We start from the raw sequence: 14,063 nt of genomic DNA, 5'->3' as shown, positions 1-14,063 counted from the left end.
TGTAACAGAAAAGGGACAAACTTCATCCTGACACTTCTATGTGCATTTCTGTCCACATATAAGTTCCCAAGCTCCTTTAACATTTGTTGCTAAAACCAGATGATCTCCAGCTACTTGAAGAGATTAGCTTAATCAGAAATCACAGAATCTCAAGGGTTGGAAGGGACCTTGAAAGATCATTTAGTCCAACCCACCTGCCAGATTTGTTTCTCATGTCTAAATCCAATTATTAAACTATTTTCTAGTACCAAATCCAGAGAACTTTCTACAAGAAAACCGATTCTTAAAAGTCAATCAGTCAAAGTGCTGTGCTAAAACAGGAAAGTCTGTATTTGCCATTGCCAACAAATCATCACTGCTGGCAAACTGCTTGCATGCTGTGAGCAAGTGCTGCCCTCTCCTGGCAATTTATTACGACAAGCGATTATCACATCTCCAAATCTCCCCTGCTGTAAAACCTTATAGTGAAGACGAGAAAGGAGTAAGAGATTTACCTCTATTGGTTGCTAGACGCAATCAGAGGCTTTTTTGTGTCCTAAAGCCCTTTCCCTATGAACAGTGTCTCCCAGACTGCTGCCCAATTTCCTTCTGCACACACAGTGCTCCAGGCTGCAAACCCACAGGTAGCAGCAAGCCTCTAGGACAGGAAAGAACTACAAGCCATTGTGAGGACAGCTCCCAGCCTAAGGACTGGCCATGTCCAACTATCTTCTCCAGCAGCTAGGGAGAAATAATCATTATGCCTTCAGTTTTGTGCATTCTTGAGTCAGTTAAAATGAAAGACAGAAGCAGAGGGTGAAAGAAAGTAGTACTGTTAGTTTCACAGGCAGTGAGGGTCAAGGCATGATACCAGCTCAGTTGGCAGAGCAAATCCTCCCCAGTTCTTGCCTGAAATCAGGTGGATGTCTCTCACAGCCCTTTGTCAGACCTACCAGAGATCACTTTAAAGCTACGGATGCTTGCCCATGCATTCACTGCACTGAAGACACTGTTGAGTGTTCCTGAGGCAGGCAGGGATTCTGACTGAGACACAGTTCACTCACAGGGAAAGGAAGTAAAGTGCCAAGAAATGCAAGCTGCTCTAGTAATCTTAAAGGATTTAGGAATTGGTCTAAGAATTGCAAGACTTCCCCAAAGGCCATCAGTTTTGTTTACTGTTATGACTGGAAGTCACATCATGGCTCCATCATGTCCCCAGATTTGAAATAAAGGAAGCAAAGATCCTTAACACAAGTTTGCAACATAACTCATAATAAAAGAAGTCAAAATCCTTCTGATTTTCTATAGCAACAGAAGCACAGGCAGCGATGCAGAGGGATCTCACAAAGCAGTAAGGGGATGGCACCCATTTGTCTGGGCACATGCTCTCCTTGCAGTAAAATGCAGCACTTTTTCCTTTTTGCTGTATAATAAAGATAACTTCCCAGGGGGAAAAAGTTTGCACTCTCTAAGCCCTGCCAAGTCCATCCTTACATGTCAACTTCTGAGAGTTGCTGCCAATCCTCATTCTTGATCTACAAAAGAGCTTTTGCCTTTCTGTTTTCTTTAACAAATCAACAGTTGTATTACCTTAAATATGATAGCAATGGGAATATCTTCTGACAGAGTGTTGTGCCTCAGGTAAAATCTGCCTTGTTTCACAACCATATTTGTTCTGCTCTTCTTCTCGTGAGTAGAACTGAAATTAAAAAAAAAGATATGTCCAACAGAAAGTTTGCACTGACAATCCTAGAATCTTCTGTATAAAACCTACTAAGCTTGCACAATCTTTCAGTTCAATTAATCCCACGTTCTCTTCTTTTAAAAATTATGTTAACACAGCCAGACATCACTCTGTAACTCTAAGGTAACGGGATATTATCACCTGTGATAATATTCAATATTCAAATTAAGCAAATAGAAGTCTGTACTTTTCACCCTTCCATGCTTTTATCATTGACTTGGATATAATCAGCAAGGTCAAACTGTGCACACGTCTAAACATATAAAACTGCAGCAACAACAGCAGTGAGATAACTATTTTGTGTTGCATGTTTAACCTCATTTAGGCTTACTGGGGAACAGTAAAGTAGCGAGGAGAGATGTGTGAGTGGCCTCTGGAGAAGAAAAGAAAACAGCCTTCTCTTTGAATAGTGACAAACACTATCTTATACCAGCATGCAGCTTAAATACAAAAGCAAAAGGCAAACAAAATATAAATACAGCTTAATGGAGGAGGAAAGGCCAAACTGAGACTACTTTGCTATTTTCAATAATTTGCATAGTACAAAAATATTTTATTTTCATTTCCTTCTCAATTAAAAACTTCTACATCAATTTCATTTAGAGTCAGACAAAAGGTTACATCCAATTTCCACTGCAGTAACCCTTCATGTTACTCGTTGCAAAATGAGACCAAACACCATCCATTTGTTACGTTAAAAAGTAGAACTTGCTTTTCTTAGTCTGGGATGAATCCTGAAGCATATGAGCAACTCTCACTGATTTTTATGGGAATACTGTCCTAACTGATTTTGAGACTGATGTTTGAGCATACAAAACAACAGTAACATGAGAGGGGCACTGAATGTCTACAGCTTTTTCCTGTTAAACTATATGAGGAAGGAGTGTACACAGGTACTTCAACTACAATGAACTTCTAAAGCTCTGGGTTGGTTTGTTTGTTTATTTATTCTGTAGTTGCAGTCATTTACCATACCTGGTAACAGAAGCACCAACTGTGCCTTTTCTATCAGCTTCCACAATGATTCTGTTTTTGGATAACTGCTCTTGAATAAGAATGACTTTCTCCACACCTTTAACAATGAAATAGCCACCTATTCAATAGAAGAGAAATAATTTGCACGTCAGTATCCTTGCACTTTACTTACTTCCTTCAATATGCCTTGGAATATAAATCATTAGGAAGTAAACAGTAAGCACACAAAGGACAGGAGAGTAAATTCTCCCTTAAACAGAAACAAACAAACTCTGAGCAGAAAGCATAGTAACTACAAAAACATTCCACTAGACTGAGCAGGACTCTGACTAGGCTGACTCGTACTATCTGAGATAGAAGACTTTGGGAAGTATTCAGATAGAAAGAACTCACAGGCAGATCAAAAACTGTAAAGCTGTAAAAAAACTGTAAAGAACCCTTGAACTTGTAAAATAACAATACTTATTAAAAGATGTTATGGAATTGTTAATCCTACAAATCAGGTAAAAATATTTCCTAACATAAGAGCATGCAATAAGGACTGTTCAAAAAACAACTAGCCATTTCACAGGGGCTGGACTACAGGACCTTTAAAGGTCCCTTTGAACCCAAACTGTTCTCTGATGCTTGGTATTAAATAAAGTATTCTGTAACTACTGACTTGCTCTTTCCAGAACTCCAGGGAGAAATTCTTTTGTATTACTTCATAAAATTTATTTTAATGCCTTTTTTGTATCTAAGACAATATAAGGAATCTACATACGAACCATGTTAGATTCCTCTCTTAAACTGTAGCAATCTATTAATGCTCCTCTAGCATAGCATGGCATATTGCTGTATCTTGCTGTCACATGCAAGCACAGCACATGTCCAGCTCATGTTTCAAAGGCAACACATAAAACCCAAAGAAGTTGCTTGTCATAACCCTTCATCTCCTCTCTACATTTCAAATATTATCATGTAACACTTTATTCTTGCTTTAGAAAAGACATCAAATGAGAGTTCCCACTCTGGAAGACACCATTATATTTTACTCTTCCCTGATTCACTTCATTTTCATGAACGAACTCCATTGCTATTCCCATATAACAGATCACTTGTACAATACTATAGAAACTTCTCAACTTTTTCAGCACTTTGGTGTATTGTTTTTGTGGCTGAAAACTCCTCTGCAAACACAAATATTCCATGCTGTCAACCACTTCTCAGTACTCTCAAAAGCCTGGCCATTTCTTTTAGTTACAAGCACACACTTAAAAAGTTACCACAAAGACTTCACAGTGGCAGGAAACATACCAAATGGGTATTTACTTGTTGAAAAAGATTTAAAACTAAAGGTACAGATGTAAATAAAAAAATGTGAGTGCAAACATACCTGGATCTAAAGGACATTCATTAAGTTTGGCAAATTCTGCTGGAGTTTTCCCAGTAAGAACACAATTGGAGCTACGCAGCATTATAGGCATTCTGTAAGAAAATCAGTTATATTTTTGAGTCAGATACAAAAACATGAACAGTCAAATTCAGAATAAAAACCATGCTGAACAAACTAGAGAAAGCTCATGCAAAGTAATTAGAATACATGCAAGATATGAACAAAAGGCTTCTCCTTTAATCCCACCTTACCTACTGGCAGAAACTGTAGACTTTCTGTTGAATTTTTCAGCAGCTACTACAGGCATCCATGACAAGCACAGTCACTAAGGTCAGTTATTACTAGTGCAAAGACTACTAATTCCCAAAAACAGTACAGTCTACACAGAAGAATGTGCTATTACAAATCCATTGTTACCGGTTTTAAGTAGAAAAAGCTAGTTCAGAACTGATTTCCCACATAGCAATCACACTTTATGGGTGCAGATAGACAGTGCCTCTAATGCATAAGCTAGGCATGAAGTTTCCCTAGCAGTACCTTTGATTTCTCCAGTGTCTTAGCACAGAGGCTTGAGCAAGCATTTTGTGAAGCAACATGAAGTGGTGGAAAAATATTCCAAGAAATTAAAACCAAATTTCTATGCTTAAGGAGAGCAAAGATATAACTAAAGATGGATGTAAGACAAAACTTCTTTATAAGGACAGTCAAGCAGTTGAACAAGCTGCATGGAGAAGCTGAGCAGTCTCCATCCACAGAGATCTTCAAGACCTCACAGGATAAAGCACTGAGCAACTTGATCTGATCACTGAGCTGACCCCTTTTTGAGCAGGAGGTTGTACTAGAGAGCTCCTGAGATCTCTTCCAACTTGAAATATTCATCCTGTGATGAAATTAAGGAACGTTCATATTCATTTGGTTTTGTCTTTTAACACTGTAGTCTTACCAAGAATTTGGGCTTATTCATCACCTACCTGGCAATGACTTTGCAGTTATTATTAAAAAGGGTACTTTTATAATCAGCTCAAAATGCACCATTCCATTCTCAGATTTTTCATTAAAACTTTTGAAAGACAGTATATTTTACTTCTAAAGAAAAAAATTGCATTTTGCACAAGATAAAAACAGCTTATCGCTACAGCTACTGAAAGACCTCCATGTCCTTTAGTCTCTTCTTCAAAAAATTGAAAGTTTACTTTCCATCTTACAGAAGTTCACTGCTTAGTGGACAGTGCAAGACCCATGTTCCAGCTATTCCCTAAGACATATTTTGACAAATATATCAATGAGTTCCACTATGCAACTATTTGCAACCTCAGAGATACTTCATTCAGAACTACTCTAACAAAAACTAAGATTAGGCAAGCTCTTGCTAATGAAGTTATATTTCTTTTATTCAAATCTTAACAATTGTTTGATTTTCTTGGACATTTTTATATTCTTATGTCTAAAAAGAAAACTGATGAACTCAAAAGTATGTATTTCTGAAGAGGTTAAAAAGCTATCTTGTCACTAGTGCTTTATAAGATAACCTACTTGCTTCAGTTGTTTCACTGAGAAAGTGTTTCACAGAATCACAGAATCTCAAGGTTTGGAAGGGACCTCAAAAGATCATCTAGTCCATCTCCCCTGTCAGAGCAGGACCACCTAGAGTAGGTCACACAGGAACTCGTTCAGCTGGGTTTTGAATGTCCCCAGAGACGGAGACTCAACAACCCATCCAGGCAGCCTGTTCCAGTGTTCTGTCACCCTCACAGTGAAGAAATTCTTCCTTGTATTTCTTTGGAATCTCTTTTGTTCCAGCTTCTACCTGTTGTCCCTTGTCCTATCATTGGACATCATCGAGACAAGAAGCTTCTTACAACAACCATAATTTTACATCACACACATAAGCTTAATATATTGGCTACTTATATCTAAAAATGGTAACCAAGCTGGCATACGGATACTCAAAATGCAGCATGTAAATGCCACCATTGAAAACTTCAGTGAAACAGATGTCATCAAGTATCCAGTTTTTATATCAGTTGCAAACAAGAAAACATTTTGCAGCTAACCTTAGACACTATAGTAACAGATTCTCATTTTGAGGACAGAACCTATTTTTTTAAAATATCTGAAGTTATCAGGAAGAAAATTTTTTAAAAAATTAAAAGGAAATATAAAATTATTGAATTTCTGGGTTTAAAGACACAGAAAATGAGTACACTAATTCAGAATGCTATTAAGCATTCATTTGTAATTTTCCTTTCTAAAGACACAAAGATAGTGCCCAGGACCTTTTTTGTTTCTAACACACATAGGTTATCAGTAACCTTGCCACACAACAAATAAGAGAGGAAAGAACATACAGCTTTCCTATCCCAGTGTGAACCATGTGTCAGACAAGTGCGTTGTATATACTCACCTGGCAAAAGAAAACCAGCATCATACTAAAGATACATGAGAAAAATATTTCCCATGGAAATAATAACTGGATATGAACCATTTTTAACAGCAATGTATGCCCTGAAAACCAGTTTGATTATAGAATTTATTTTTAATAGAGAATATTTACTTTTTTTGCTGTGACCTCACTTCATAGGAGAAAGAGAAGAATTTACAGGAACAGGCCTTAATGTAAGATGCAACACACTAATGTTGTGCAACAATTTAGTCTTCTCAAGTCTATCATAAATGCTTTATACAAGTCTTTTTCACTCTATTATTTTAGTTTTTTAGACATAGATGTAGGCAAATGTCTAAGCTAGCTTTTATTGTGCTACTGTTAGCTATAACTCCTTCTGTAGAGTTCTGTCTTTTGTATACAAATCAATAACGTACTTTAACAAAATGCACATTTTCTTGACCTTTTTTTCCTTGCCTATAGCACAAACCTTGAAATAATTCAAAGGACACAAATTTGGATGGTCTTTTTAAGACATATTTTCTTAAGAAATTATTTAGAACAATAAACTGTTACTACAGCTACAGGAGCTTGGTTTTGTAAATGCATTTCTGTGTATCACATTCTATTGACAAAGTATATTTCTTTTATATGAAAGCTCAAAATTTCACTGCAAGAAGTGTAGCTCCTTAAGTATCTGTCTTGTCTTTCCTGACAACATTCAACCTTTGGTAAGATGTATTAAACAATCTCTGTGATGCATTGACCTTTAAAGCTAGCAGGGTTGTTCTTTAAGAAACATTGTCTACAAAAGACAGACATCTTTATTGCCTTTAAAAAGGAATTTTGCTTTCAATAAATGCTAGAACTACCAAGTACTTTACCTTTTTGGTATGGTAAAGAGCTTGGGTTTTTTAACTAATTGTCCTTTCCATTACTAATAACCTCAAACCATTTGACAGCCTTTAGAAAAAGAAAATCAGTAGAAAAATCCTCAACATTTCTCTGCAAAGTTCAGCCTTGGTTCTAAACCAAAGCAATTTTAAAGGAGAGCTAGAAGAACTAATGCTTGCATTACTGCAAGTCATTCACCTTCCATGGACATATCTCTACATATTATGTATGAAAGACTGTGTAATTTGTCTACAAAGAAAACATGATTATTTTCCTTTTGCAAAAATGCAACCTGCAACTCCAGTATTCTTCCATTTATTTACATCTTTGGTTTTAGATCAATATAAACACAGACAATATCCATCCTTATATCCAGATTTCCAGAAACTCTTGCAAAACAAAATCTAATAACAGAACCTAATGGCTACATCCTGTTCAGTTGCTCACCACGATTTGCCTGCTCACCTTTTCTTTTTACAAGGAAGCAAGGCTGCCATTTATTTTGCAGTAAAAACTCTTCCCATCACAACAGCAAAAGAAAACTAACACCAGAAGCTTGACATACAGCATCTTACCTGCCAATGGGTAGTGCATTGCGTATGATCCTCTGGCTACCTCGTGTATATTCAATGTCCACTGTAATCGGGGCAGAATAAGTCATGTCTCTCAGGCGACACTAAAAGGAAGGCAGTTATGTGGTTAGATGTTGGCTCACAAGATGAAGAGTCTCTCTTAAAACATCCCATGTTTGCCCTATATCTCGTAAGCTCTCACAGAGAAATCAAGCAAATAAAAGTTTGATCAAGCTCTTCACGGTACCTGGACTGTATTCTATAGTCTCCTGTTTCAAATGAAACAAAAAAAACCCAACCAAACCCAAACACAATTATTGTGATGGTTCAAAAGCTGCCAGTGGATGTGTGTCTTCAGAGGACAGCACTGCAGAGCAAAACTTCTTGTTATTCTCTAACTAAACAAATGGGCCTAATCAGCAGAGCTGACACAAAGACTATATTATGCCACAGGCTCTGAGAGCACTGCTCAGATCAGGGACACCTCTATATGAAGAATCTCAACAGATGAAGAGTTGTGCTGTCATATGAAGCTTGACAGAAGGGAAACATGTGAGATGAGAGACACTCCACTATCTTATCAACAGAATGAGCAAATCTCACCAGATGACACCATTTCTAAAGATGAGTTATGGAAAGCTTGCTACAGTATCACTGCCTGTAAAGATACCCAGAATTTGTTTGCAAATTCCTCAGATAGCAAGAGAAGCAGGATATGCTCCTTCTCTGGAGGTTTTCAAAACCCACCTGGACACATTCTTGTGTGATCTGATCTAGGCAGACCTGCTTGAACAGGGGGGTTGGACTGGATGGTCTCTAGACGTTCCTTCCAATCCCTACCATTCTATGATTCCACGACACTATAATACTTATCTAGGACATTATATAGCTCAAGGCCCAATTGTTTCTAATCCAGTCTTTCTGGTGTGATCTCCCCACCCTCACTCTATGACTGTTGCTAGTCCTTAAGGTATTGTCTATTTTCATGCAAGGCAAAGTTTATTGCATTTTTTTAATACAAAACAGCAATTCATAGCAGGTCATTCATGACCTCATTGAGCATTCTATACCTCTGAGCTCCAGGATTATAGGTTCAGACCTATATGTGAGTACTCAGACTTGGACATTTAAGGTTCTATGATCTTTCAGTGTATTGATTATGCATGAATAAAAGGCAATTAAGACTGTGCTGTGCATTGAAGAATATGGCACAGAATATGCCTTAAGAATCATTGCAAACTGCATGCTCCTCTCCATATTAAAAAGTAAACCACTTCCCTAGTGATCAAATACTAATGTACACCAGCATTTTTCAAGCTGCAAATTGTAGGAAACTAGGTCCCATTGTGCTCCCAGCAACTTCATCAAATGTAAAAATAACTGAGAATATTTTCATTTTCTAATTATTTTAAATTCAGCTGTATGAATAATTAATGAAAATCCCATAAGAAGAGCATGAGAAGGAGTTAGACAGCTTCATTAGTATTACTTAGGGAAAAAAAAGGCTCTGGGATTCTTTGTGTGTGCTTTGTTTACGTAAGAGACAGATGCAAAATAAGAATTACACAGTGTAATATTCCAGCACTTGTATTTTTCTATTACCTTTCTTGAGGTAACTTCACCTAGAGGCAAAAGACAGGCATGACTTGATCTTCAAGGAAGACAAAACTCCCAAATTTGTTTGAAAATTGGTAAAATACTCAGACTCTTATGAAAATCTGACCATTTTAGATATCTCTGGGAAGTAATTTTATAAGCCTTGAACAGAAAAATGTAATGACGTATTTATAATTATCCAATCTTTTTGGTTTGGGGGTTTTGTTTGTTTTTAAATTGCACCCCTCCTGGACCTGATGAGCATTCTATTTAAGAAAATAACTCTGGCCTTCACGTGTGTGTAACACACTTGAAAAAAAAAAGAAGATAAATAATGCACTACCATTAAGCATCAATGAGGATATATCTTATAGAATCATAGAATGGTAGGGACCTTTAGAGATCATCTAGTCCAATCCCCCTGCAGAAGCAGGTCGCGTAGGAACATGTCCAGGTGGGTCTTGAAGACCTCCAAGGAAGGAGACTCCACAACCCCTCTGGGCAGTCTGTAAGATGTAAGAGGAGGTTGTTCTAAAATTGAGGTCAATATACTCCATGAAGCAGTTATTTTGTCCTCTTCTGCATGTACAGTCACTTTAGCTATAAAGTAAGCAAGCGTTTTAATACCTGGATTCTTGGATATGAGTTATTGGCCACAAATAGTTTTTTGTATGCAATTGCATTCATATACAAAACAAATTTCTCCCATTGCATTTTTGTGCATGTTCGTACCTCCTATGAAGCTACACATTCTTAAGATGCATGAGTTGCCCTGTACTACAACTAAGTGCATTGCTGATGGCAGAGTTATTTGCCTTACGGAAAATCTTTTCATCAAAATAAGTAAGATTTAAGTCAGGTCACTGGAGATAGAAACGTGGCTGTGCACAAGAAGCAGCCACTAGATGGCTTGCTTTTATAGATTTCTCTGAAGCACAGACTGGATTTCATCATAAAGTGTGCCACAAATGCTACATGAAAAGAAAAAAACAATACAATTTAAAGTATCAAGCATATACAGCAAGGAAAAGGCATCTGATAGTGAATTATTAGGTTGACCAAAGGCTGTCAATAAGAGCAATTTCGAAGTTTATATCCCATTCTGAAGCCAAAAAGAAGTTGTCAGCACCTCTCTTGCAGTGGTATAAATCTCAAAGCACAGCATCAGGAGAGGAATAGTTTGTCCCTGAGTAATCTCTAAAGGGAACTGAATGGGTTTAGATACCTGTAGGTAATCGTATGAGGTCCAAACCTTATCTTAGTTTACTACTTCCTTATACGTACAGATGCTACTTTATTCCCTGCCAAAAGCAAGACTCCCTGATTTCAGTCACAGAAGCGTTTGTTCTCCAACATGCATCCTTATTCCAGAAGTACAAAATGCATTTGTTAACCTACGTGCTTACAGCAGTGCAAAGAAGCTGAATATACTCCCCATAAGGCAAACATTTTTCTGCAGTTTCTTATAATTTTATCAACTTCCATCTGTTTCTGCTCAAAGTTTCCATGTTTGCTCTGTGACTCGGACTTAAAAACTGTAAGCACAAAATCAGAAGTTATATTCCCAAAGAAGACCATAGGGACAGTAGCAAGGCTAATATTAAAAAGAAGTTAATAAAAACATCAAAAAACACTACACTGTAGTGTGCGGACTGCAGCTCTGTCATAAAAGATCCATAGGATTAAGCGAGAGAAGCATTTTTTACTACTTTCATGGAAATCCAGTCAAATACAGCTACCATGAAACACCACATAAAGCTCTTCACGTCAGAAAAAAAAATATTAAAAATAATTAAAAATTTACTGCTGTTTAAATCTTTGAGGGTTTTTTTTTTCTCTACAGTGATGATGGCATGCACTGTACCATCTAATGTAGTACACATGTACTCAAAGTAAAGTTACATGCAGCTCTTGTCAAAGATATTCCCAAGATCGGATAAAGAAACAAGACAGATGCAAATATTAATACCTCATGAGGTGATACAGGTCGTGTCACATTGAAACTTTCTTCCACATCTGGAGTACCCACATAGATATTGAGGTACCTGTAATACAAACAGTTCCAAAATGAGCAACGAGTCAAATATTTTTCAGGTGACTGGAAGGATGCAGAATTCTACATATACATATACCAGAGTAACTCATTGTATTTCAGCTGTTTGAGTTAGTTAAAATTTAAACTGCACTTCCAACAAACCCCAAGTTATTTCTGCCAACAGACAAAAAGAAATTCCCACCTGTCATCCAAGATTACTACATTACAGAAAAATAGTGATGTAAGGTATTGCTAACAGCTATAAAGTCTGCTTCATGGAATTATTTTTTAAATCTTCCCTTTCTTCAATGCTCCAAATAAGAGATGAGCCACAGAAAATACTTTCTTGATATAATCTTGCATAGGTGTCTGTAAATATTTTATAGCCAATAGCAAATCCATGAGATAGTACATATGCTACTATGCATACAGAAATAATTTTGTGCTTACTTCAAGTACCACATTGGGTCAGCATCACTTGTAACTTTTTCATTAGCTTTCATTATTTTCTTTATCTGGAAAAAAAAAAAAAGAAAATAGATTCATGTGCCTTTTTCTGAGTAGCAAGAGCCCCTCTCTTCCCACCACAAAAACATACCTCTACATTGATGAAATAGTTGAATGAGTCTATATGCTGTTTCACAAGTCCTTTCACCTGAATAATAAATGAATGCAGCAAATAAAATCAGCTTTGATAACATTAACCATACAATGCATAAAATAAGATATAAACATTTACAAGTGCTTTTGGATCTGTGCCAAATCTTTTCAGTTAACTTGAGAAATGCCTGGATGATTGGTCTGGTTCTACACTGTACCTTTGCAGGTTTACACCACAGCTATCATTGTGCTTTGAGTCAGAAAAGTAATTTGGTAACTGTACAAAGTAAACACCCAATAGACTTTGAAACGCGTACCAAAAAACAAGAGACATTGCAAGTCAAAATATTTTATTAGTTTGCCCCTATTTTGAAACAATATTAATCTTTTACAATATAGAGAAAGAAGCTGTCTGCACCATAACAACAGCAGCTGTCATAAAGAAAAATGAGAGAGAGGTCCAATGAGAAGGGGGAGACAGAAGTGGGGTGTGAAAGAGAGGAATCAATAAGCAAGAAAACAATCACAGGAGGGCAGCATACTCATAAGACATCTGAGTTTAATTTGTAGGCAGGAAGAGAGAGAACGTGCCTGGGGTAATATCACACAGGATAAATAGCACTCCACACCCCCAGGTAATAAGTAGGATACAGTACATGCCAAAGATTTAAGTTGAAGGAGTTTAGAGCAATCAAGGGAAAGCGGATTATACTAAGTAACATGATCTGTGATTAAAGGAAAAAAAAAAGAGATATTTTGGTTTGAACAAATACTGAGAAACAGTCATTTTGTTGAGAGATTAGCGTTTGCAGAAATAAGAGGTGTATGTATCCTAACTACAGTGCAAAACTGTAGCCTTGAAAAGGAAACAGTGATAGTCAATGTCAAGACATATGCTTAAACGATCACAGAGGGCTTTAAGCTTTCAAACACCCCATGACAACTAACATGTTACAAGGCTTAAAACTTCATACAGAAAACAGATGCACTCACAGAGTTCACATGATGTGCAATAGTCCATTCTGAAATTATTATAAAGAAACATGAAGCTTAGAGAGACAAATCCAGCTACTTGGTGAAGCCTCCATGGGTTAAGAGGAGGAATGACTCCAGAGTAAAGTTCTCTAGATTAGAGTTTCTCTAATTTACAAAAATACTGCACATCATATGATATAGGCAAGAAAATATTACAGATGTATTAGTGTCTATAAATCAGGCTGGTAGTTCTTTCCATTTTTTTATGGGGTGATACCACAATAGCTTTATTGAAAGAAAATTCCACTATAGAAACTGTAATGCACAGCATCAGCTTTGTACAACTGTATTGCTGCTGGCATAAGTAAATTAACATGAAACAGAAAGGCCAGACCACCACTAGTAGCCCTAAAGGGCTCACTGGCTGGAAATAATGTGGGATGGATACACTTGGCATAAAGCACACAGTAAATTGCACCTCACAATCAAAAGCCCTCCCTTTTTCAGTCTAAAGAATTCAGACAGTATCACCAGCTCACTAGTGATGGAAGTTCATGTGGTTGCTAGGAGAGACACAGAAACAGGAAGCATCTTCACAGACCGAAACCAAAGCGAAAACATATGCAATTCGTAACTGACTTTTGAACTCTGTTTTCCTGCCAGAATCAAACACTCAAGGGTGCAACAAAAAGAAGAGTGCAAGCATCGAAACTGGGAAGGAAAAGAATTTATGAAATGAGCATGAAAAGAACCCTGATGAAGTGGGCAACATTTCTGAAGACAGATGGCAAGTGCAGAGGTAGCTGCAATTCCCTGGAGGTACCTATGCACATCAGACACTTTACCTGCCATTTTTATGATACAATTTTCATTACTGCCTTTCTCCTTCCAACTGTTTATTAGTCCTGTTATTACATCCAGTGGCACTTCATATA

At 37.1% G+C, this 14,063-nt stretch overlaps 1 protein-coding gene across 4 annotated transcripts in view; it reads right to left on the bottom strand.

The window, feature by feature from the left end:
- POLR3B (RNA polymerase III subunit B) overlaps nucleotides 1-14,063 on the bottom strand; it is an 82,063-nt gene that overhangs the window by 64,948 nt on the left and 3,052 nt on the right. For 2 of the 4 annotated variants that reach the window (XM_061988916.1, XM_061988919.1), the window contains exons 3-9: nucleotides 12,152-12,208; nucleotides 12,004-12,068; nucleotides 11,488-11,563; nucleotides 7,926-8,026; nucleotides 4,074-4,165; nucleotides 2,699-2,816; nucleotides 1,570-1,678 (exon numbers count right to left, since the gene is read on the bottom strand). In XM_061988916.1, the coding sequence (XP_061844900.1) occupies nucleotides 1,570-1,678; nucleotides 2,699-2,816; nucleotides 4,074-4,165; nucleotides 7,926-8,026; nucleotides 11,488-11,563; nucleotides 12,004-12,068; nucleotides 12,152-12,208 (618 nt within the window). Of the gene's footprint in view, nucleotides 1-1,569; nucleotides 1,679-2,698; nucleotides 2,817-4,073; nucleotides 4,166-7,925; nucleotides 8,027-11,487; nucleotides 11,564-12,003; nucleotides 12,069-12,147; nucleotides 12,209-14,063 lie in introns of those variants that run through there. The other 2 variants (XM_061988918.1, XM_061988917.1) reach the window with 2 other exon arrangements.

Source organism: Colius striatus, chromosome 1 (assembly GCF_028858725.1).
Source record: "Colius striatus isolate bColStr4 chromosome 1, bColStr4.1.hap1, whole genome shotgun sequence".
Classification (NCBI taxonomy): domain Eukaryota; kingdom Metazoa; phylum Chordata; class Aves; order Coliiformes; family Coliidae; genus Colius; species Colius striatus.
The sequence above is the reverse complement of the archived record's forward strand: the minus strand, read 5'-3'. Positions and strand labels throughout refer to the sequence as shown.